Genomic DNA, 26,318 nt, shown 5'->3' with positions numbered 1-26,318 from the left:
TGGTAATACATATATTTTATTCAAGTGCAGACGGTTTGAAGAACACGAATAAAGCTCAGTAAAATCTATTAATACAATTGAATTTCACAAATTATTCCTCAAATGCAAATAAGCTTAGAAATTTAACTTGGGAGTAAATTATATAAATTATACTTGACAATTTGTGAAACTTATCACACGAAACTCAATAACTGAAAATGAGACAAATGAAATAGTTGGTTGTACAAATAGCCACTCACATACAAAAGCTTTATAATTTATTAACTAATATAGCGATCTCTATATTATTGGACTCGCCGAAAGAAATATTGTATGATTCAAACACATGAACTCTATTTTACCCTGTTTGGCGTGGTGGGACTGTGAATAAATCCCAGTGAAAATTTAGGTATTATCTGTTGATATCTTCAACGGTATACATGTTAATATATTGCTCTAACATATATACTCTAACAGAAGAATAGAGAAAAATATTGCTCCCATATGTTTATATAAAATAAAATTTAAATAACAAAACTGATATTCTTCTTAAAAATTCTCAGTCATTTCTATCATTATTTTAAGATTTAGTGGATGAAAGATTCAAATTATCATTACGTCAATTGAAAAACGGTATGCATTGGACATTTTTTTTATCAACAAGTCGTTTATTTTTAATCATGTTATTAATTCAATAAGTACATTGTTAAATGTGCTAAATGTAAAAGTTGAAATAAATTAATATTAAATAAGTAATATTAAAAATTATCAAGTTTAATTCTCACCTGCAACGTGGTGTAATGGATGGGATAGATAGTCTAGAAGGACTTACGACGTCCGGTTGATTGTGAGTGTTGTGCTGTCCGACTGCCACTGAGTTTGACAACCTCTCGTCGAAGATCTTGTCAGTGCCGGCACCGGCGGCTGAATGTCCGTATCCGGTAACATCCAAAACACCAATAACATTGTAATGGCGGTCTCTCTAAAGTAAAAAATAATTTATCACAACATTTTTTTTTTTAGTTTAGATTGATTTTACAAAATGAAAATATCGTTTGATGAATATTTAATATTATACAAAATATTGTTTTTTAATTATTATGATTATAACTTGGAATGATAAAGTTTATTAGTAACATTACATTTATTACATTAGTAATAAAGCAATTGATTTCATCCGGAAAAAATATTTATTTACAAAATATAAACGATCAAATTTTAAGATAACTTGTTTTCTATTTTTTGGTCTTTTGATTTTTATTAGGTTGGATGAAAATCAAAATCAAGATATAAAGTTTGTGTTTTCATGAATAATTCAACATACATATGAAATGCATACAAACGTACGGATTTAACAAAAGGTATTGAATTAAATTTACACAAGGTTGTACTTCAGTATAAAGGATTTTATCATAAGGCACCTATTTATTCATACGTTAATCTATTTTAATTGGTTAATGTATATAAATTATAATTATTTAAGGCATACATGTTTTATATAATATAGAGGGTCAGTTATTAACAATTTTAGAACATGGTGAGAAACCCTATAAATATAAATATATATATTAATACACAGTTTTATATAGTGTACATGTATTAATATATATTACTATAAAATTATATTGCTTCCACAGTTACAAAATAGAAAAATTTCAAATAAATTATTTTTAATGCTAATGTCAGTTTCAGGATATCTTTTGAAATGTACAGTTATTAATGGAACCACAAAAGAAATAAATCGATTTAAAATAATTGTTCTACATGTAACCTTCCCATGATTAACCAATATGTATTAAATGCGATCGCTTATAGCAAAAAATGTGTAGACACTATGACAAAATATCGCATAGTTCATAGTGAATAACAAATTGGAACATACTTACACAGAAACAATTTTAATCACTTCGACTAGAATTATTTAAAGTCATATAATAGTTAAAAAAAACTATTTTTCGTATATTTTTTTAATTTTAAAGACATACAAATTTAAAAATAATGATAATTTTATATTATATTGGTGAAATAGTCACAGTAGCAAGAAGGCGACTTCTTCCTGGTTCATTGTCGATTGAACAATGGGGGCCGCATTGATTAACATATTCCGGTTTGTAAAATTGATTTTTAACCTTTTTTTGCTTATAATTTTTATGAAGCGATAAATAAAAAATATTTTTTTTTGAAGCCTATTTAAACAGTTACTTTTTTTATAGGCTCTCGATAAAGAGAGCCCATTATTTATAGTTTGTTGTGGTTAGAAGTGACATTGGTTATTTGTACGTATTCTTTGTTATAAAATACTTGAGATAAAACATTTGAAATGTTTTCATTGAAAAAAAAAATTAACTTTAAAATAAGACAGCTAACTGGTAAAAGTTTGTATAACAAAATAGTTTAGCATTTATTTAAAAGTTCTTTTCTTGAATTAATAAAAAAACAGATACATTGCTTTTTGTTTTTGAATTTTAAATTTCTGAATTAGGTATTTTCAAGAGTTTTAAAGTTTATGACATTACAATAGTATTTGATAGCTAAGAATCGCATATAATTTAAATTTTATATTCAACAATATGTTTGTGTAATATGTCTAGACGACTTTTTTTCATACAGTCTTACAAAAAAATGTTCGAAATTTCACATATATGTATTGGAATTTTTTAACGTATACAGTGTAAAGGCCACTTCCGATAAATAGTGATAAAAATATCATATTTTTGTATGAATTTTCGATACTTTATATAAAAATTACATTACTTGTATGTAAAATAACGTGTATATTAAAGATTACAGGATAACTTATGGGAATTTTTAGATATTTTCTTACAGCAAAATTGTAAAGTATTATAAGTTTTGGTATATACAATTATCTAGGTTCCCAATTACTCGTCTATTTGTAAAATTATTTTGTATTTTCTAGTATGTATTGTTATTGAACACTGGATACAAAATAACTTATTAATTTATTAAAAGCTCTAATATTTTTGATGTTAGTTGACACCTCTATATGATATAAGAGATGGACCTAAAAATTATTTTATAACATGTAACCAACAAAATCCGAAAATAAATTTTTCAAAAAAACTCATTATTTTAATGGCAATTGGACTGACTAGCGTTTAAATAAAACACTCTGTACAATAATATAATACAATTGAAATTTTATTTAATAACTAATTAAAACAATTAAATAAATAAAGTATTGATTTTGAACGAGTAGTCGTTAACATAATAAACATAGCCGAGTAGTGCGTCCACACTTATCGCGCCTTTGGACAAATATTTATAATCTCTTTGATTCGTGTCACAAACACCGACAACGGTTGGGAATACCGATGAACGATTGTCGACCACTCGTACTCGTACACCGTTCCCACTGCCTTACAAATATAGAAAAATATTCGGCAAACAGACAAATAGTGGGAACCCGGCTTAAGAGATAATAATGGTTTCCATCGGGCAAAATATTTTTTGTCCCCAATGCCATTGTACATTTATAAATCACTTTACGTTTGTCATACTGAGCAAGAAAGAAAATTAATGTTTTTAAATTATATTTATCATAAACAATTAGGGTTTTTTATGCATCATTTGCAAAAAAAATCGAATTATTGTGTACAATAAACAAGTGTCGGACTGAACCCATCGAAAACATGACTAGGTTTCAAGTACTTAACCGATGCATAATGTCTTTTTAACGTATTCAACGTCATCTGACTTTTTTCAGTTTATCGAAAAACTTTAGAAAACACTTGAATCAGATGTGTTTTGTCATTGACAATTTAGAATTTATTATAATTTTGTACCGCTTAAAAGCTTTTTTGATAACGTGAATAACGTAACAGCACTATGCTTATGAAATGTCTTCGTTGACTTTATTTTTTAGACAGCTGTTCAATTTAATTGCAATCCATAAAATGCACTTCCATCAAAAGCAATTTATATGAAACTTAGACAAACCGAGTACGTGCAAAATCGTGTACGTCATGTAACATCACACGTGGCAAATAAAGTCCACTAATTTTATTTTTTCAACTCCATAAACTAGGTTTTAAATGTATGGAAAAAATTTCTAATATCTACTTGTATTTTTGGTGGTCAAAAAAAAATTAAAACAAGTAAAATTAAAATTTGTCAATGTATTATGCATTTATTAAGATTTAAGCAGTAATTAACGCAAGACACTTATCGCATAATCTTGAAACATAAACAACGCGGCATTGTTCAAGTTTGCATTTATTCCCAATGAATGTAGAAGTTTAACGAATTCTTCAAAACAGAGAAACCATCGAATTGTTAAGAAGTAAGCTAACCGTTCATCTTGAGGGTAAATGTAAATTTATTATAATTAACACTAAACTCCAGTTCGTCCAATTTATAGCCGAGTGTATTATAACTTTCGGTACTGAAATTTATTTATAAACAATTCAAATAAAACCCAGCGCAGGGGGGTGGCGGCACAGTGGTGACGTGGCATAGATGGATCAAGGATAATGATATCTGACAATGATTAAAATCACTATAAAAAAAAAACGCTTCGATGCAAATCTTTAGATAGTGTTTAATTTTAAAAAATTGGTGGATTATTCTAAAAGCTACATGATCTGCTAGTTCATTTTTTATATCCTAATTAAGATAAAGTATGTCAAATGAAAAAGGGATTATTAAAAAATATTATTTCTCATAAAAAAATAATGTTGATCCATACACTTTTCAATATGTCATAGCATTATAAAGTTAAAAATGTAAAAAATAAAATCGAGAATTTTCACACAATAATAGCATTCGGTAGCCATTTTCACCGTGAAGATAAAATAAAGTCCGAAATTTTTTTTTCCATAATAAAGTAAATTACATAAGCTTTAATTTAAAGTATATATAAAAGTGTCAGTCTTTCCGGAACATTTTCAAAAGTTAAGTTGAAAAAGTTAATTTTTTGTGAAAAAGTTGTCATTTTAAATCCCCTCCTGTGGGCAAGTAAAGGATCACTATAAAAAAAAAATATACCAAATGATAGGTAAAGACATCATGCATTTATAAAAAAAAGAATTATGTTGATTCGGTTATTTTTAAAAATGGCTCTTTTAAGTAAAAAAAATTGAAAAATTTTCGAAAATTAGCGATTTTGAAATTTGTAATTTTTTTGGAGGTTTCCCCCATTTACGGGGAACGAGAGAATTTTTTTCAATTTTTAAGGGTAATGTCTTCGACTAGATACGATTTGTGATCTTTTGAAGTATCATTGAAAGAAATCGGTTCGGTGAGAGCTGAGAAAAAGTGGTAACAAACACAAAAAAAAAATCACATCTTAGTAAAACCAATATCTTCTCAGCTTTGCATCGAAGCTAAAATTACAATATATAAAACAAATAAAATTTATTCTTTTACCCTAAAGTATTTTAAAATAAAAGTATCAGTGTAATCATATTTAGAAAGAGTTTTGTATGCTAATGGTCTTGAATAATAATATGGCATATATTTTATTATAATTTAGAAATACAACAAACTAATTGCACTTGCTTGTACAAAAAAAGTCAAAATATTGTATAGGCAAATTTTTATTTATACACAATTATGTAGCAGTTTTGCCTATAGAGAACGCCTATATAGAGATCACAAAAAAAAAAAATCAATATTAAAATATTTTATGGATATTGATTTATTGATTTCAGTAATTTGTAATAGTACTTTTTAATTTAATTACTTACAATTATTGACGGAAATAGTTTCAAACATAATTCTTCATAGAAGTGTGTAATTCATATAAACGGTTTAGTTTTGTTAAAGATAAATAAGATGATTATTTGTAAAACAATTTTTTAATTTATTTGATTGTTGAATTAAATTATATAAATTATTATGCTGTTAATTTTCGTTCAAATTATCAGTAAAGTCTATTTATTTTGCTAATGTTATTTTAGTAATATGTTTTGTATACTCATTTCAATTGCATGTCAATTAAATCTTATGATTGAAACTCTTTGGTATATCCATTAAAAATGATAGGATAAAGTATTTAGGTTAGCAATTGAATTTCACCTGTGGCTTATAAACATTTCGAGGAAAAAATATACATTTTTCTTTCGTGCTCTTAACGACACGCAAAAATACAACTTTAGGTGGAACAGTGATTTCCCATCGGACTCTCTTAGATACATAAAAAACAAGTTTTGCCTTTAAAGGCATTATAGATTATAATTAAAACTACAAATACACACACCGACCACAGATAATACATCATTACTAAACTCAAAAACTCCAAATAGTTTTTTTTAAGGTTTGATCCGTTTATTGGTGTGGCCTTAAAAGTTTTTTTTGTCAAATTTCAAGTTATTATTGATATGTTAAAATAAGCTAAATTAAATAATATTTAAAAAATAATTTCGTTACTATAGTCAGATATAATGTTAGATGTACTCTATGATAAATGTAGATATTATTTTATAATAATCAAAGTTATATAAGAAATAATTTTTAATTTTCTAGATTTTCTAGAATTATGTGACTATTTGATGTTTTACAATTTTTATTAAACAATCCATAAATATTTTTATATTTCATAAAGTAAATCATATTTTGTAGTCAACGTAAAAATATTTGATGTATAGAAATTTATTTATTTATTTTTATAAAAACTGACCAAACAAAAAAAAACAGCGTGAGCTCTTTATATTTCCGATAAAGTTTGTTTTAGTCATTTCATATAAAATATTAAAAGGTAAAATAATACTTACCGATACGTAGTCGTTTTCAACGGCCGACGATGGCATAGGCACTTGGGGACCGCCGATACCGGAACCCTTCATTTCAAACTGAACCTGTCATTTTTGACTTCGTGTCCAGCCATACAATCTGTGAACACAAAAAATTGGGTCATAATGATTAATTAGCTAGGTACTTCCTGAAATGTCGATTAAAAACAATATTAAGCGCTACTAATAATTATTATTATTTTGCCAGTGAAATTTAATTCAATGCCTAATATAATTAGATAGATAGATTAATCTTTAATTTACAACTCAAATAACATTTTTATTATAGTTTATTATTTTTGTATATGATAAGTACGTGATACATATTGAAAAAATGGTTACGGCATAACAAATATAAGATCCTTAGAAAAAAAATTGCTCGTTTCGTTTTTCCAAACACTCGTTTATTTAATTACTAAATGCATCAAGACTGTGGTATTCATAAAGTTTCTTATTTTACAAAAAATAAAAATTATGCTTCTTTATTAGAAATCAACTAGTAAATTACCCAAGTAAATGATCTTTTCAACAATTTTTATAGCATGGCTGTAGCTGGAATCAATTTTAAGCAATGGGTGGGGATTAAACACCAAGCTTCGAGTAAGGTGGTCATTTTTTTTGGCTTAATCTAGTTTTTATCCCTTCGAAAAATAACTTTTATAAAATAATGCGCATAATTTTGCTAAATTTATTGTAGGTTAAATTTTAATCTGCTCATGATTATGAAACCCCACCTTTTGCTGCACAATCAACAAAAAATTGATCAAAATATTTTGTTAAAACCATGAAAACTAGATAGGTTATAAGGTACGAGTTTATTAATTTTATTGATAACACTAATAGACCTAATCTTTTGATAAAACAAGCGACATCATGAATACGAATATAATATACTTACCGACGATTATCGTACACTACTGCACGATGAAAGTACTATATATAATAGGTATAAATATGTAGTGTCGTATAGTATATATTTATAGTATAAATACATACATATGGGTGTCGACATGTGAGCTTTAACAGTGACACATATCTTACACTCTTATTAGCTATCTCAGCCATAATGAAGTTTCGTCAGGTTAACAGCAGGAGTAAAAATATTGTCATATCGTAAGTTGAGCTGGGCCCAAACTGTTATTATTTCACTATTATTAATTTTTTACTATTAAATGGAAAATGGTCTGAACATAAAAGTTGACTGGTCAATAACCAGTATTGTATTCTCATTTTTTGAAATATTAGTATCTGAGGATAAAGACATTCAGTAAAGATGATGTTTAGCGACGTTCTAAATTTACCATAATACACTGATAAGTATTCTACATTGCGTAATCTATTCGCTTACAATTAAAAATTACACCAGCTCAATAATTAATAATACAATATTAGTTATCGTCCTGTTAAATTTTTATTTGGACTATTTTCTATTAAATAGTAAAATAATAATAATAGGTTCCAGTTAAACAATAAATGTTACCACTGCAAACTACCCTTAGGAATACACTACTCTTACAATAAACTTTACAATTATGAAGATTTATAATAATTAAGTTTTAAATTTATGTATTTTTATTATAAATCAAATAAATCGTTTATGTTTTAAAATTATTTTAAGGTTAGATTTGAAATTAAAAATTCAACATTTGATTTTCATAAAACCGGAGGAAACAATAATCTGTATCAGTGATCCATAAATTATCATCGGTACTTATTCTCCCTATCATGCGTGACAAATATGAAAACAAGAGTTTTCAATAAAAACTTGTTTATTATTATGAAGAAATGACGACTACTGTGTGCTCAACAGAAAATAATCAATAGAAAATTGGACAAATATCTTTAAACTTCAACAAAAAATAACAGAAGAACGATTCATTGAATAAAAATTATATTTATAAAATTGTTTTTTTTGTTTTGAAAACAAAATTGAAGTTTTAGTTTTTTAACCCAATAGGGATTAAAAATAATTTATTAGCTAAATAATACTATAAAACTATTTGAACCAAATAATAATTTCCATAAAAATGAGTGACTTTCATTAATCTTCTTGTATATTAGTAGAATTAGTGAAAAGAATATATTTAGCTATAGACGTAAAAGATATTTCAGCTATTTTTTGTGTATAATTTGTATTGTTAGTTTATAATTATAACTTAATTACATAAATGACAAAAGCATTTTCTTGATTCATCGAAAAGTTTTATAAAATGATTAAACATAATAAAGATTTTTTTAATGAGAAAAAATATTTGATTGATATAATAAGAACGTAAAATAAGAAAAGAATAATTATGAAAAATACTAATAATAATACATAACTAAACAAGTAGAAATTAAATAGGACAACAGAAGAATGGGAGTTTTCCCAGTTGTGCTATATAACCAACGAGAATTTTCACTAATTAAACCAACAGGTCAACATTTTTATCGTAGGTCATTTATACAATATTTTTCCTAACACAAATTTATATACAACACATATTAATTTAATAATTAATATTAAAAACCCATTTTAAATTTAATGTTACCTAGAAATAATACTTAGATTTCATAAGTCTTTAGATTGAATTTTTACAGTTTTGTAGAAAGATTTAAATTTTGGGTCGATCACCATAATTATATGATAATCTGCGATTATTGTGTAAATATTAACAAAGCAGGACAATATCCAACAGTTTCTTTTCTATTTTGCGTAGTTGTTTTAATATTTTTCCAAATATTACTTATAAACACAATTGTGTCTATATTACCATTCTCCCGTTTCATATTGATGTCCACTTGTATTAAAGTAGGAACAGTCTAATTACACATAAAATCTGTTACTATAACATGATGTGTTAGTATAATATTTCAGTATACAACTTATTAAAAGCTTTAGCTTTTCTTCAATGGATTCCTATGTTACATTTTTTTTTGCAAAACTCATGCAATGATTTAGATACTGTACTAGATTTTTCGAAATATACTACACTAATGCATTAAGCCTAGAAATGACTACAAATGTTTGACGTTATTTTAGTTAAGGATAATTAAATATAGTTTCAACATAGGTAAAATTATTTTTAATACCATGTGTTGCAAGTGTAAACTCTACAAACAATACATAATTGTGTATAAAAGCTCTATATTTACGACTTTCTTTGTGAAAAGGTATACACTGAAGATATCATTATCATACAGAATATCTTCAATTTGAGAAGGTGAATCATGTTATGGATTAATTTTGTCATTTACTCAAGGCGCATCAACGCTCACCATACAGTTCTTCTTAATTATTATCGTCATTAGATTGACAAAACTTCTATTAATTATCTCTAAAACCCTAGCCTTACATCAATTTATCTCTGTACAGTCGATCTCAACGTCTCTTTGATTAGATAACATGAAATTTTAAATAAATTTATGTCTATCACTTGTAATTTGTTCAGTTCTGTTTTTAGTAAACTTGGCTTGTAACTAATAATTTTTTTTGACCTTATATAATTAACTTCTTATACTACATAATTGTTCACTATTTATACTCATAATTTTTTCAACTATCTGTTCAATGTTTAAGTCTTCTTTGTTTATACTTTTAATGGTATTTTAAATTTTCATTCGTATTACAACACTTTATTACTCCACTTCATTTTTTCGCTTTCGTAAGATTAGAAATCTATAGCAGCAACACATCAAAATAAAGAACTCTTAAATTGGTTGTACCTAGTAATTGTTTAATAGTAATTAGTAAACGTTAAAGTTTTACTCGCATACATACTAGTACGTGACTGTATAATTGTAGACTTGCTGCTGATATGCTTTTTATAGGTTGGCTGTAATTTCTATTGATTGTTTTTAAGATCGGTTCTTTCATGTGTATCCTCTATAATAATTTCATTAACGCGCTGATTCAAAGTTTACTAGTATTCTCTTTATAACCATTGTATTTCATATTCCTTCACGGGTCATTGACGTTTCTGTTATAATAAACTTTATGATTATTTAGTTTAAATTTAAGTTTTTGATATCCATGGCGATTACCATTAAATCTTTACTTGTTTTGATACCTGTTAGGTTACCCATTATTATTCAGTAAACTACATTGTTTATAATGGATGCCATTTTCTTTTCATCATAAAATATTATTCTAGAACTAATCTGTTTATCACCGTTATCTTAATTTTCTGGTGTCTGATATTCATAATGTTATATTGAACATTGAATTTGAACATTATATAAAATATTTATAACAGTAATAGTAATTTCATCAGTATTAGCTTCTACAACACTTTCTTGTTCCTCTTGGACCATCTGTTTCATCTTATTGACTTCCGAGTCTAAATAGAAATTATTTTCAATAGGCTTGAAAAAAATAATTTTTCTCTACTATCATATACTATCCATATTCATTAATAAATTCAAAAAATGTTAACGTATTTCTTATGAGATCTCTCTTTGAAATAATTTATAATTGTTCCTTTAATCTGTTGCCTACATAATAAACAGTGCCGAGTTGACTTTTATTGTGTAGAAACATTGATAAATTTTCTATGGAAAAACTGTAGGAGCATTTTATTTCTCCTCCCGTGGGGCTACTATTTTTGCAAAAACATAGCCTACTCACACCTTTGCTTTATTTAAATATATATATATATAGATATTTGTATAAATTCTGGATTCTTGAATACATTTAAAGCATATTTTTATTATTTATCAATAATAAGAAAAAATTCTAAAAAATAAAAAATTTTATTTTATTTATTTTTATTTTTGAAATTTCAAAGTAGCCTCTTTTTATTAAAAATTGTTGATGGCTAGATAACAATTTTAGGACAGTTATTCATTGATTTTATAGAAATTTAATACATGTGTATTAAATGACTGGATATGAAAAGCGGGCGTTGTATACGAGCTGCACCCATACTCGCTACAATTTTTTCCTTTTAGTGATATAAAATTATACTTTAAATGTAGTTAAAGAAGGCAATAATTATTTTTAAAAATGGCAACAAAATGAATAATTGTATTAAAAATTATAAGCACTTCCAGTTTGGTCCAAATCATTTTGTATATATGACGTATTTTATTTAAGAATATTAATATTAAAATAATAATGCAATTTCACTTTAATAATATTTGATCAAATTAACTAATTATACATTTTTCTTGTGTGATTATACTGTACCCCTATACTTGTATTTTCACTTCTATGTTTTATACCAATATTAGTAATTCAATTAATTGTAATAATATGCTTATATCAACAAATTACATATTATAAACCCCATGTGCATTCATACATTTATAAATCATTAATACTCAATAACGAAAAACTCCTACTTTTTTTTTTAACAATTTATTCTTTTTCTTTTATACTTGTTTAATGATATTTTAATATTATTACTCATTATTTACATGTAATAACTTACAAGTTATACATGAATATATTTATATTTTTCCAATTTAGGTACTTATGTTTCTTTTTTTAAATCAGGTCCACCCCGAGCGTCAATGAAATTATATTTTAATCATATTTTATAATTTATTCCAAGAAATTCTTTCTTATAATAATTAACTTCTTGTCATTTATCAATATAAAATGTGATATTTTACAACAACTCCGATCCTCATAGATCCTCAACTTCACTTAATAAGTTCCCTGATAGTAACTAAAATTTGTTAGAGACAATAAGTGTGGGTTATGATAAACGATACAGCAAATCTGTATTCTTCATGCCATTGACGGCGATAATGTACGTTGTGATAATCTTGGATGAATAGATATCCTACAGCAATTAATTGACATCAATTTTGTTATAAATCAAATTATTTCTCTGAATTACCTTAAAACAAATATAAATATTAAATTAGAGTTCTTTCTACCATCACTGTTCGTCATCCATCAACAATGCTCTTGATATGGATAACCAATATTTTTGATAACAACATAAAGATTACCACTTGGCTATCGAAATTATTAAACGGTCACCACACAGCTGATTATTTTGTGCAATCTATCGATCGTAGTCATATTGTAAATTGTGCGTTGTTTTTTTTTTTTTTGTGTTTACCTGATTATAGAGTCACGTGTCTCTACAGTCTATTGGGTTTAGTTGATGAGATGAGTATTTCATTGCAATATTTGACGCTTGGTACAATCTTATGATCACTTGGCTATCATGAGAACGGTTATGTATTATACATGTATATTATAGAACAAGAATTTTGCAAGTAATGAGTTGGTTAATACAACTTAAGTTATGTAAAGGGCTCTTTACCCTTCGTTCCTCATGATTTTTCCTAGTAATTTATTATTTTTTTGAAGGTAAAAGCATGTTGGGTTGATATTAATATTCATCACAAAATATATAATTATTGTTTTCATTTTATACAAAATATTTTTTATTTCCTTACAATAAGGTCTAATTTAAGAGAAGAAAATATTACTGTGTATATATTTTGTTAATAAAACATTTGACATTTGTTCGTAATTTTCGTTATAGTCTATACTTATAGTTTAAATAAAATTACTATTGGTAAAAACTTTATACTGAATTATACAGAGATAATTGACAAAATGTTTGAAGCCATAATTGTTATTTAATCCTATGATATTTTAACATTTAAAATATGGCTATATTCTATCCTATTATTAATGAAACATATTTTTATTTTATATTAAGTAACAACATACATCTAATTTATTTCAATTTTATTAATAGTTGGGAAATTGTTATTTTTTAGCATTAAAATTATAAAATAATGAATTCATTGAATAGCAATTAATTAATATTAAAACCATCGCTAGGTTCATATAAACATAATAGGTTAATGGTTCACAATTTAACAATAAAAGAAGGAAGTCACCATTAAAATCAATTTTTAAAAAAGGATTTCTATTTAAATTTTCTGTAATTATCTTTTAAATAAACTATTTTGCCTAAAAAATAAATTCTATGTCTTTAAAACAATAGAAATTAGTTTTTGAATTTTTTTTAGATTTAGAAAATTCTTGGATGATAAGTCTATCAGTACTATTGGATGTGTCACTATTAAGAAATTTATTCTATTTACTAAAAAATGTATAAAATTGACGCAAAAGCTTTTCTAAATATCTAAATCTTTTAATCCTTTGAAATATCTTAATGAAAGCAAATAAAACATTTTTATTAACCAAAATTTTTAAATTTCAAAAAAATTGTAAATATAAACAAAATTTGTTTGCTATGTCATTTTAATCTCTATGATATCACAAAATTATCTTTTGTACATAATTTCATAAGATCTTTATTATAATATTTATATTAATTTAATCTGAAATACTTTTTAAAATATAATCTAATTAAAAAATATAATTGAACAATAACAATTTTAAAACCATTATTACCGATTAGAATTTTTTTTAATCAGGTCATTTCCTTAGATTTAAGCTAAGTAAATAGTATGTATATTGTCAATTATAAAAATTAATTGACACTTTTTAAAGCATCAGGAATGGAGAAAAAATAAATTTAAAGAAATAGAAAAAAATGAATAATATTATTTTTTTAGGAAAACTTGAATAGTCAACAAGAAATAAATCACATTATATATCATAATTTATTAAATTAATACAATTAATTTTGATGAACATAATTTTTCAAATTTATGATGTGTTCTGATATTTATTTTAGTTTAATTAAGAAACGCTTAATTCCTATTTTCATTAATTGATATCTATAATGAATTTGTTCGCTAACGTAGTAAATTTTTAAATATTGTATTTAATCCAAAATCTCTCAGTTTCTAGTAAAAATATTCTTTTTCAAATGAAATAAAAATTAATGTCTAGAGGTAACGGTAAAGAACATAGATCTATGAGCATTATTAGATTACAAGTGTTTAAATAACAGTCATAAAAACCAAGTCTATTAGACATTTAAAAAAAACTTGTCGGGTCTTTTAAAATACTTTGCATGCAATACATTAGACACGCTATGTATTATGCATTTCTTAATATAAAGCTATGCGCCGAAAAATATTTTTTATAAAACCAATGTGTTTCACGGTTATAAGCATGTTGAAACGTAATATAATAGAAAACATTATGCAGAGTTAAGATCGTAAAAATGTTTGTTATACATTTTGCTTCTATAAGAAATGATGGACTATATTTAAATACAGGCTCAACTGCTGTTCCGTGTATAACATCAAATTTAAGTATGCATTAAATCATTTTTCCTAAAGAGCTGTTAAGAATAAAGTTGTATTCATGCATTAAAAAAAATAGGTACCAAAGTAAACAATATTAAAGAGTAATCAGCTATTTTAAATCAATAGTAAATAAAGAAAAAATATATATTTATAGAATTATTACTTTATTTTTTAAAACAACAATTTTTATTGAGTGTTCAGTAAGTAAAAAAAGGGTTTCTCATTGTTTGTAACCATTGACCTGTTTCCTTATTTATTGAATATCATGTTTTTCACATTTATACATAAAAATATGTCGTTTGTACATGAACAACATTATTTAAGCTTCGATGCGAAGCTGGGAAGGTATTAATTACACCATGATGTGTTTTTTTTTGTCTGTTTCCATTTTTTCTCAGTTATCACTGGACCTATTTTGTTGGACAATATGTTAAAGATCACAAATCGTATCCAGTTGAAGACATTGCCTTTAAAAATTGAAACATTTTCCCTTGTTCCCCGTAAATGAGGGAAATTTTCAAAAAAATTTTAATTTTTAAAGTTGGTAAATTTTGTCATTTTTTTTCACTTTATTTCATAAAACTACTATAACTTTGTCAAAATTCAACTTATTTTTTTTTTATATTGAAACCTTAGATATTTTCTTTTCAATTTATACGATTTTTTTTTTTTGAAAATCTAACACAGCCTGCTTACAGGAGATGATTTAAAATAGCTACTTAATTACAAAATTAACTTTTTCAACTTAACTTTTGAAATTGTTTCAGAAATACTGCGTCTTTTAAACATATATCAAATTAAAGCTTACTATAAATACTATAAGTTCAAAAAAATATATTTGTCTCGACACCTTTTCTTCTATGTGCAAATAGTGGCTGTACTTAAAAACGTGCTATTTTTGTGTTAAAATTTTTGATTTTATATTTTATATTTTCAAGTTTAAATTGCTAAAACTTTTAGAAAAATGTATGTATCAAAACAATTTTTTTTTTTTAAATACGTTTTATATATATATATATCTTTTATTGAACATACTTTTTATATAAATTGGACAATTTTTTTTATACATAGGCGTTCAAAACTTGAAACATAAGTATAAAAAGTAGAACTTTTTCAACTTAACTTTTGAAAATATTTCGGAAATACTGCGTCCTTTAAACATACATCAAATTCAAGCTTATAATAAATACTATAAGTTCAAAAAAAATATATTTGTCTCGACTTCTTTTCTTCTATAGGAAAATGATCGTCAAATTTAACGAAAAATGCAATTTATATATAGAAATCACTGTTTAATATGAAATATGTTAATACTTAAAACTGCCATAACTTTTTGAAAAACGAATAAATTAAAATAATTTTTTTATATTGAAACCTTAGATATTTTTCTTTTATTTGATATAAATTTGTTGTAAAATTTAATTCTAAACCTGCCTTTAGGGGGAATTCAAAAAAACAATTTTTGCACATATTTAAAGCTTTTTCAATGTAATTTTTGAAAATGTTCCGGAAGTATTGGCACTTTTATTCAATCTTAAATTAAATTTTATATTATATATTTTACTATATATATATAAAAAAAAAATTGAAATACATAATTTCTTGGTGAAATTGGCGGCTTCCGTATTCAAAAATATGCTATTTTTATGTTAAAATTCTGTGTTTTGTATTTTATTTTTAAATATCTTACAAGGGGAATATATTGACTTTCATGAATATTATACAATTTAATTGACATAGAATAAAGTTCATAAGACATAAGAAGTTAAATCTATTTAGTTTTTTTTACTTTTTTAAAGTCGAAAAAGTTAACATTAAAATTTGAATTAGCTTAAATTGCCAATTTTATTAATCGACGAAAGCAACGAACAGTTGACGAATTGGTAACATTAGTGTCTTTCACGGTTAGGATACCAGGTTGGTTAATAGTTTATAAATCTTTTGAAACACCAAAAGTTAATTAGAAATGATTACTATGATTTCTATTTAAGTGATCTATTAAATATCATAAAAATGCAAAAAAAAAAAAAGCGAATTTTTCTGATAAATTTATCGTAAATAGTAATAATAAAATTTGCTGACTCATAATCCATGTCCAATCTGATACACAAGGTACTTAGTAAGTAAGAAAACAGGCCAGTTGTTACAAACAATGAGAACAATAGGTACCCGTTTCCTTACTTACTGAACACTCTATATAGCAGATAATAATAGTTATAACATTAAGTATCAATATTTGAAAATTTTAAAGAAAGTTCAATTAATTTACAAACAAATAATTTTAGCAATCAATTTTTCAATTACACAAAAGTAATATCAAAGACATACCTTTTTGTAGCTAAATTATTTTCTTTTTATCAGTGTTAAATTGCGTAGAAGCCCTAAAAATAGTACTTTTTGGGAACAAAATTTGACTGGAATTTCAATGAACAATATTCCAATACAATAGTTATTTCAACATTTCAGGAAATATTTTGACTTGAATACGGCTTGGAAGAAAAACAAATTTAAACATAACTGGTACAATAATTATAACTCATGCAGAACAATGTACGGAACAATAATTGTTTCTCATAATTATTATTGTCAAGTAGATATAACTGTATGAGTAGAAAATACATACAGTTTCTTAGAAGTTTCTTTGATATCATTTCAACATATATATGCATAAATATTAAATATAGCAAATAAAAGTGGATTAGTACTGTACATAAACTCACATTTGTTAATATCACTTAATGATTTAATAAATTAACATACATTTACATTCGCTTAAAGAAACAAGTACTAATAATATTTTAATTAAATCTAATAAATAATAAATAGCATATTGGTAAACCTAGTGTTACGGAACTATGATATTCTATATAAAAATTGTAATAGTGTTTGACTCTCTAAAAGTAACTCTCTTTTTAGTACAAAAAAAAAATTAACAACGCTATTATTGATAACAATATTCGATTATTATGTCTTATAGAAAGTGTGATAAAATTTATTTAGCTATTTCTTACTAATATTTATCAAATAAACTTCACAGTAATAAATTGAACTTCAGTCACTTACTTCTAGTTATTGAAGTTGGATTAGTTTCTAACTTTTTATTCCAAATAAGTTTAAAACAGCGTGGACAACCAATAGTATAAGATGCTTTTTTAACAACTAATAATAAATTCTTGTCTCTACATATATACATTTGACCCTTGGGTTTTTTCAATCGTATATAATTTATAGGATACGGTCTACTAATTTTAGTTGCATTTTTGAATTATATTTCTTCTTTAAATATTTATATAACGTATCTGTAAATGTTATCAAACTATTACATTGTACATATACTTATTTATTATAGACGAACAAGTAATAGGATTTCAGGAGTCTACCTACAAAGTGTAGATTTTAAGAATATTCTAGATTAGTTCTGTCATTTAGTCAACGCGCATCTAAGCATACCCTTATCGTACTTATGGCTACTTGACAAATAAAGAGGCATTTGTAATTAACAAAAGCCAAAACAAATTCATAAATAAATTATTTTTTTAAGAAAAATTGAGTCGTTAGCATTAAAGAATCACCTTGTATTGGTTTTTATATAAAATTTACAAATGGAATCTTATATATATAATGAGATGTTTACAAAGTTTGATTTTTTATTAAACATAATAATGAATTTAATTAGTATTATCATTGTAGTTTAAAGAAGAGGATGTTATCGGTAATAACTAAATATTGTAGATGTGTATATTTAATATAATATGCATATGCAACATTTGTTTTTTCAACTGATCCAATTTCCACAAACGTTAAAGCTAACTGTTAGCAAAAAAAAAAATTTTATTAAAGGTTTTTTTATCGTTTATGCAATAACATAGTCGGTTTATTTTATTTTCAGTACACTAAAATGTGGTGAATTAATTGAATTTTCTAAAATGAGAAAACCCTGTGGCTGTTGTAGATTTATTTCACACTACATAATAAAATGGAATGTTTTTAGATGATAGTAGATCAATCATAGTTTTGAAAGTACATAGTTTAGCTAAGTTCATTGTCTTTAACACCATTGAAACGTAAACATTATATACACTAAGCTTCACATGATAGATTTTCATTTCAGTGTCATTGTAGAAATATAACGTTTATTACGTTTAGTAATATAAATATAAATATATATATATATTTAAAATTGATTATTTGATGGTAATATCTTTTTTATTATAATATACAGGTTGTTTGATTTTTCATAAAATAATAATTTTAATTAATTTTTTCTATGTTTTGTTAATTTGCATATATATTTTTCGATTTATAAGCGGTTAATTATTTTTTAAGTTAACCCTTAGACCGTATAAGAGTATCAAATTTATTTTTTAAACAGTAATATTCATATTTAACTATCTTAGACGTTAGAAAATGGTTTAATTAAAAAAATTAACTCGACGATAACAATTTTTAAACCAATAGTTCAGAATTTATGAAATTTTTTATATCCGGGTGAGGAAATAGCATGACAAAGAAATGCTTAATGATAAAAATATTATAACCTGTACCTTACTCTTAGTCTTTATAATTAAGTGTAAATAACTTCTAAAATACTACTTTAAAAATTGTAATCGATCAGTCATTTCTTTAATATGACCAAATTGATTATATGAATTAGTTCAGAAAGAATTTTTTCCATTAAAAAAATTTAATTGTTTTCCATACATAGGTAAAAGATAGACCTAAAAAATATTTAACCATTTCAAGTAAATCAAAAAATATATACTACTCCACAAAAAAAAAATCTTAAAATTATTATTTAGATAAACTTAGTGGTCAACATTAAATCAATCACTCTATATATGTTACACTTCATCATTATATGAGACATAACATAATAATATGAAACATTTTAGTGCTAGCACTGTTGTGTTATGTTATTTTTAAGTTGATATGTATATAACTATAGCATTAAATACAAATTCTAAAACAACTGAACACAATTTTTTTACCAGTTTTCATAGCTCTTTAAGATCAATTTCGATCAATATTTAAATATAATCATCTACCCAGTTTAGAAATAAACTGACTAAATATGTAATTAGCAGATCTTAAAAAATTTTCCACTGTTGTCCTCACTAGAAACCTTATAATCATTCACTTATCCATTCAATTTTATTTATAAAAAAATTAGTTGGTTTGAAGTTGCAGAGAGTGATATCAAAATTATATGCCTGTATATGGGTGTGAGAAACTAAGCCAAGTCGACATGATTACATCTTATGAACTAAATTTTTTTCAGTTCATAAATATAATGTGTTTTCCTTAAATCGAGTAAATGAGCATATTATACTAATTTATTAATTATTNCAGCATATTATACTAATTTACTAATTATTTTCCAAAAGTGTTATTTGTAAATTTAATAAAAAATACAAATTAAAATTCAACAATGTTTTAAGTTTTTTATAAAACTTTATCATAGTTCTATATCACTTTATGATCGTTAATGATAGTGATCAACCTTAAATTAATTATTTTAAGGTTAATTTAAACCTTAAAATAAAACTCGATATATTTTCCATGGTGAATTTTAAAAGACATTGCATAGGTGGACCTAGTAATATTTACTTTTATACTTAATTGCAATTGAAATTGGTACGTTAATGATCAATACTGAAAGATTTTAATAATAAACAGAACAGGCTAATCGAATCCATAGTTTTAAGGTTTCGTAGTTACTATGGACTCCGAAAATTCATTGTTCCAATCAGCAGACGTAAAAATTCAATATTGTCTATTTCTAAGTTATTATAACATTTAGTAAAAATGTTTATAGTTAACTATTTTTAAAGTTGATAAAAGTTTAATAAAATTGAAAAATAAACTAAAGTAGTTATAAATAATTCATCATAAGTATTAAAAGATTAAATGAGTTGTCACTAAAAATATTTTTTTGAGAATACCTCAAAATGTTATAATCAATCTTAAACTAAGGAGTATCATATTAATTATTGAAAATTCTAATATTTATACTTCAAAATAACTGTCTTTTAAATAGCTTTTTACTTTCTTATACCAATATTTTATCAATAAACAAAAACACATAATGGTGTAAAAATAAGTAAAATATGTGACAAAAACAGTGACTAGTTATAAATTTGAAAAAAAAAAAAAACGTAAATTACTAAAAAAAATAGTTAAGTAAAAACAACATAAAATTTTACAGAAATATTTTACATTTTTATTTTATGATTTTTCCAGAGATATTAAAGTGTTATAAAATAGTTTTTTAAAAATATGCATTTTTATTCATTGTTGTTGTTTGCGTTGTACGAAGTAAAAGTATAAAAAGAGGATATGAAAATATACTTTTAATATCGTTGTTATACGACCTTGAACCCGAATTAACCCAATACTCCAACAATCGTAATATCCAAATAAACACCAAAACCCCAAAACATAAAATCATTTGAATAAAAAAATATATAATACTGATATTGAAAAAATCCAAAAATAAAAAATCATAGAATAATCGAAAACCGAAATTATTTAATTTGTTCGTAAAAAGAATATATTTTAATAACCTTTAAAGAAGACTACCCGAATAAACCCGACATCCATACCCAAATAACGGCCAAATTTGAATTCATAAAATACTGAAAATAAAAGAAGTTAAATAAGCTTAATAAATAAGTTCAGGTTCTTGAAAAATTTGAATTTCTTTTAAGAATTATTTAAAGATATCAGAACCGGTATAACTAGTTTTTCAATATGTAGGTTAATAAAGGAACTAAATCGTTTTTTATTAAAAAAAAATTTTAATTATAATATCATCTAAAAAGAAAAAACGCATCTCCTTCAATAATAGGGATAAAAAAATTTCAAATACCAAAGAAGACTAGCATAATAGTTACACGACAAGTTAACTAATATCATTTTTATAAAATGATATTAAAATGACATTATAATACTTGAATGCGCATCTGTTAGATTTCAAATAATTTGTAACTTCACAATTTGCAAACTTTGCCTTGAAATTAGCATAACCTTTTTAGTCAAAAAAAAATGCACTAAAGATAGTTAATGTTTATATAGTAATGATCACATATGAGTGCGATAGTACTAAATACATGATGAAATTAAAATTGATGTACATAATATAGTGTAATAGTCTATTACTATCAAACTACGCAAATGAATTTTATAAATTGAATACAACAATCAAAATAATACACAATATCTTACAACAATATCTTACAACAATTTTGGCTTCAGTGATTATTTCATCAAAAAAGTTATTAGAATTAAAATAGTTGTTAATTTTTTATTAAATACATTTTTCGAAAAATTATAATACCTAAAATGAATAAACACGCTCAATTACAATCATTTATTGCCCTACTGTAATAATTTCCTGGAAATATAAATATTTCAGATATTTGTCTTTATTTTTAAAAAAAATTTGGGGAGACGTTAAAATAATCACAGATAAGCAGTACTCGTACACATTTAATGCTTACTAATTATAATTAGATAAACTAAACTAATTAAGTCATGTTGTTGTTTTTACTAAGACTAATTTTATGAATCAATATTTTTAACTACCATTTTCGTCAATGAGTCTTTTTACGTTTATCTCATCAATAACATAAAATCCGTAAAATACCTATTTATATTAGTTCTAACTTATAAGAGTAGTATAAATTATTGCCAATAAATAAATTCGTACATACTTTCATCACTTAAAGTACAAGGGATGAAATAAAAAAGTAATAGTAGTAACAAAGTAATGACTGATAAATCAAGAAATATATGAAAATAAAAAATATCTAAACAAATTTTCTTAGCATAATTATTATTTTAAGAGAAATCTAGTGGATAACGTTGAAAGAATACTGTATAATGTAATCGTATAAACTTGGAAGTTTTAATTATGTTTTATCAATTAGCAATATTATGAAAACATTGAGTAACTATTTTACAGGTGATCAATAAATAAGGAAACGGGTTCTATTGATCTCATTGTTTTACATGTTTCCTTATTTACAGAACATTCTGTATACTACAACATAAATTGATCGTAGTCTACAAAACAGACACAGTTATAATTACAAAAAAGAATAACAGATATAGTAAAGATATATATAACAGGTTTTAGTTATTCATTTTTCATTTTTTTAAAATTTGCAAAAAAAATGGTTACCTTGAAGTTCAAATTGATTTTACATTTCTTATCTTTATTTATATTTTTATCACAAAATATTTTGGAATAATTTCCAGTTGATTTTTGTTTTTAATTACTTATCATTTTATTTAAAATAATTCCCTTAACCATGATTAATTATGTACCTAAAAGCAAAAAAAGCAGCATAAGCCGACGCAAAAAATGCAATGAAATAAAATATATTATATATTATGGCCGGTTTTATTTTAACACGGTAAGTTATTAAATATTATTTCTTATTTCAAATATTACTTTATCGCTATGGTTATCATGAAATATTCTAATTAAACCTTACTAAAATTAGTTGATAATTGATTTTTCTATGGATTTTTTAACTTTTTTTTTATTGTGCCTATATAATCACTTTTTCACGATTGCTTCAGTATGTCTCGTATTTCTTTGCATTATAATCCACTTAATAAAATTAGATAAGCGAGACAGAGAAAATGAACCTGGGATGCCTATTAACTTCAAACGATTGAGTCCAATTCATAAAATAAATATGCTTGAAAAAAAAATTGACCATATAGTTCAACGAGATTTAATACCTGACCCTGACAAGTTGAACAATGTACAAACACAGTTAAATCAGTTGTATAGAATTAAACGCAAAGCAGACGTATCGTATCAATACGAGTATGCTCAATGTGTGAAAGCAATTGAGTGGTTGGGGATGCCATACGGTTTCCGACAAAGGTACTAGTGTCCTATATAACAGTTAAACATCAATGAGTTTTATTTTATTAAAATCCATTGGGTACATTTTGAATTTCTTGAATAAATTCGTTTAGGTGTGATACTCCACGCCTAGGTGAGGAATATTATAGTTTGACGGAACAGGACTTAGAAAATATTACAAAACTTACACCACTTTCAAATTTTACGAGTGAACCATTACCACCGTATGCCAAACGTATAAGTTTAATGAATTACATGATAACAAGAACAGGCAAAACTTTAGAAAAATACGTGTCATCAATATTTGCCGTTTTCAGGGTTTTAGAAATGCTTAATTTAAACACAGCGTGGACAATAATGAAAAAACTTCTTGAATTTAAAGTTGTGGTCGATTCAGAAAACAAAAAAACTAAAGTAAAAGTAGAATATTTTTCTGACGAGTCAGATTATCGGATTTACTGAGACCAGGAAGAGTTTGTTTTAGTAGTTGACACATGAATAATACCCGTTATAATTAATTTTAACAGATTGGAAATTAAATTGTTTTTTAAATTTTAAGATTAATTTAGTTTGTATTGTTAGTATACAACTGAACTTTCCCTCAATATTCATTTCAAATATATAACAATAGCTTATGTCTAAAACAAATAATTTTTTTTTTCGTCCGTTTTATTATCTACTTTAGATTTTCAGTTACGTTTGAACTATTTATTCCAAGTTTTTTAATCAGGCTTCAAACAACTTTTTTCATTTTTCGATTTTCAATAGATCAAGTTTTCATTAACTAAAATTCTTTCATGATATACCTGAGCTATACATTACTTTGATCATTATTGGTAACATTAAAAAGCGTAATATATTTTTATGTGTTATGTTATTTTTCAACGAAACTTGAAAACAAAATTGGTGTTAGCTACTACACTAGTGACGAGTAGAAAGTTAATGGGTTACATCACTTGAGGGCGAAGAATAAGCTACAAAAACACATAAGAGAAGTACAACAACCCAAAGTGGAACGTGGCCTACATTCTACTCTGTCATCTAATAATGACAACTCTCTCTATGTTCTTCTTTACGAGTATACTTAAATGAAAAAAAGCTCCTTGTTGACTTTATGATGATATAAATACACACACTCATGCACGCACACGTCACAGATGCATTTTATGGGAATGTCTTTCAGTATATTTTAATAATAAAAAGTTGTTTTATTTGTTTGGCTAAAACTTCTGGCGTATTGTCGTATCATAAAGTAATAAAAGTATTCGATTTGATACTAAATATGTATAAGTATAGGTATGATATTTTTGCAAAGTTTAATGAATCTCAGAGGTTCTATGAACTTATAAAGCTCCACTAAATAAAAAGATAATAAGTAAATCATTTTTTGCAATAGTAATATTAATGGATACACATTTTATTAAACCCAATATGAATAATAAAAGTATTGAAAGAAAGTTAAATTGAACTTTTTAATCGTTAATTTATATTTCCATTTTTATTTTTTAGTATGATTATTTAACATATGCCGTATTTTTTCAATAAAATCGCATTGAATTACAATTATCAATGTTATTAATTATTTTCAATCGTCCATAAAAATTTCAGAAAAATTAAATTTAAATTTAAATTCGTTGCTATCAAATTTTAATTATATGATTTTAGCTTCGATGCGAAGCGGAGAAGGTATTAATTTTACTATGATGTGTTTTTTTTTTTTTATGTCTGTTGCCACTTTTTCTCAGCTCTCACTGGACCGATTTCTTTCAAAAATACATCAAAAGATCACAAATCGTATCTAGTTGAAGACATTACCCTTAAAAATTGAAAAAAATTCCCTCGTTCCCCGCAAATGGGGGAAATATCCAAAAAAATTACAAATTTAAAAATCGCTAATTTTCGAAATTTTTTCACTTTTTTTTCTTAAAACTTCCATAACTTTTTGAAAAATCAACAAATCAACATAATTTTTTTTTATACTAAAACCTTAGATATTTACCTTTCATTTGATATCATTTTTTTGAAAATCTATCACTTAACCTGCTCATTGGGGGGGATTTAAAATGGCAACTTTTTTACAAAAATTAATTTTTTCAACTTAATTTTTGAAAATGTTCCGGAAAGACTGCGTCCTTTAAACATATATCAAATTAAAGCTTATTTTATGTACTACAAAATGAAAAAAAAAAATTTGTCCCGACACTTTTTTTTCTACATTTAAACGGCTGCCGTAGTTAAAAAAACACTATTTTTGTGTTAAAATTTTCGATTTTCGATTTTAAATTTTCAACTTAAAAATGCTATAACTTTTTGAAAAATGTATATATCAGCACAAATTTTTTTTTTCTAAATACATTATAAGTACATCTTTCATTTGACATACTTTTTATTAAAATTGGACAATTTCCCCTTATATAGGGGGCGTTCAAAACTTAAAATATTGTAAAAAACATAGATCTTTTTCAACTGAACTTTTGAAAATGTTCCGGAAATACTGCGTCCTTTAAACATATATCAAATCAAAGGTTATGTTA

At 24.9% G+C, this 26,318-nt stretch overlaps 1 protein-coding gene across 2 annotated transcripts in view; it reads right to left on the bottom strand.

Moving 5' to 3' along the window:
* LOC126899057 (uncharacterized) overlaps nt 1–26,318 on the bottom strand; it is a 213,365-nt gene that overhangs the window by 85,864 nt on the left and 101,183 nt on the right. For both annotated transcript variants that reach the window (XM_050673580.1, XM_050673581.1), the window contains exons 3-4: nt 6,711–6,828; nt 765–961 (exon numbers count right to left, since the gene is read on the bottom strand). In XM_050673580.1, the coding sequence (XP_050529537.1) occupies nt 765–961; nt 6,711–6,782 (269 nt within the window). In that variant the 5' untranslated portion in view covers nt 6,783–6,828. The remainder of the gene's footprint in view (nt 1–764; nt 962–6,710; nt 6,829–26,318) is intronic.

The sequence above is a fragment of the Daktulosphaira vitifoliae genome, unplaced genomic scaffold, assembly GCF_025091365.1.
Source record: "Daktulosphaira vitifoliae isolate Bord-2020 unplaced genomic scaffold, ASM2509136v1 Scaffold_2, whole genome shotgun sequence".
NCBI lineage: Eukaryota > Metazoa > Arthropoda > Insecta > Hemiptera > Phylloxeridae > Daktulosphaira > Daktulosphaira vitifoliae.
Note: the sequence above shows the minus strand (reverse complement) of the source record. Positions and strands in the feature narration are given on the sequence as shown.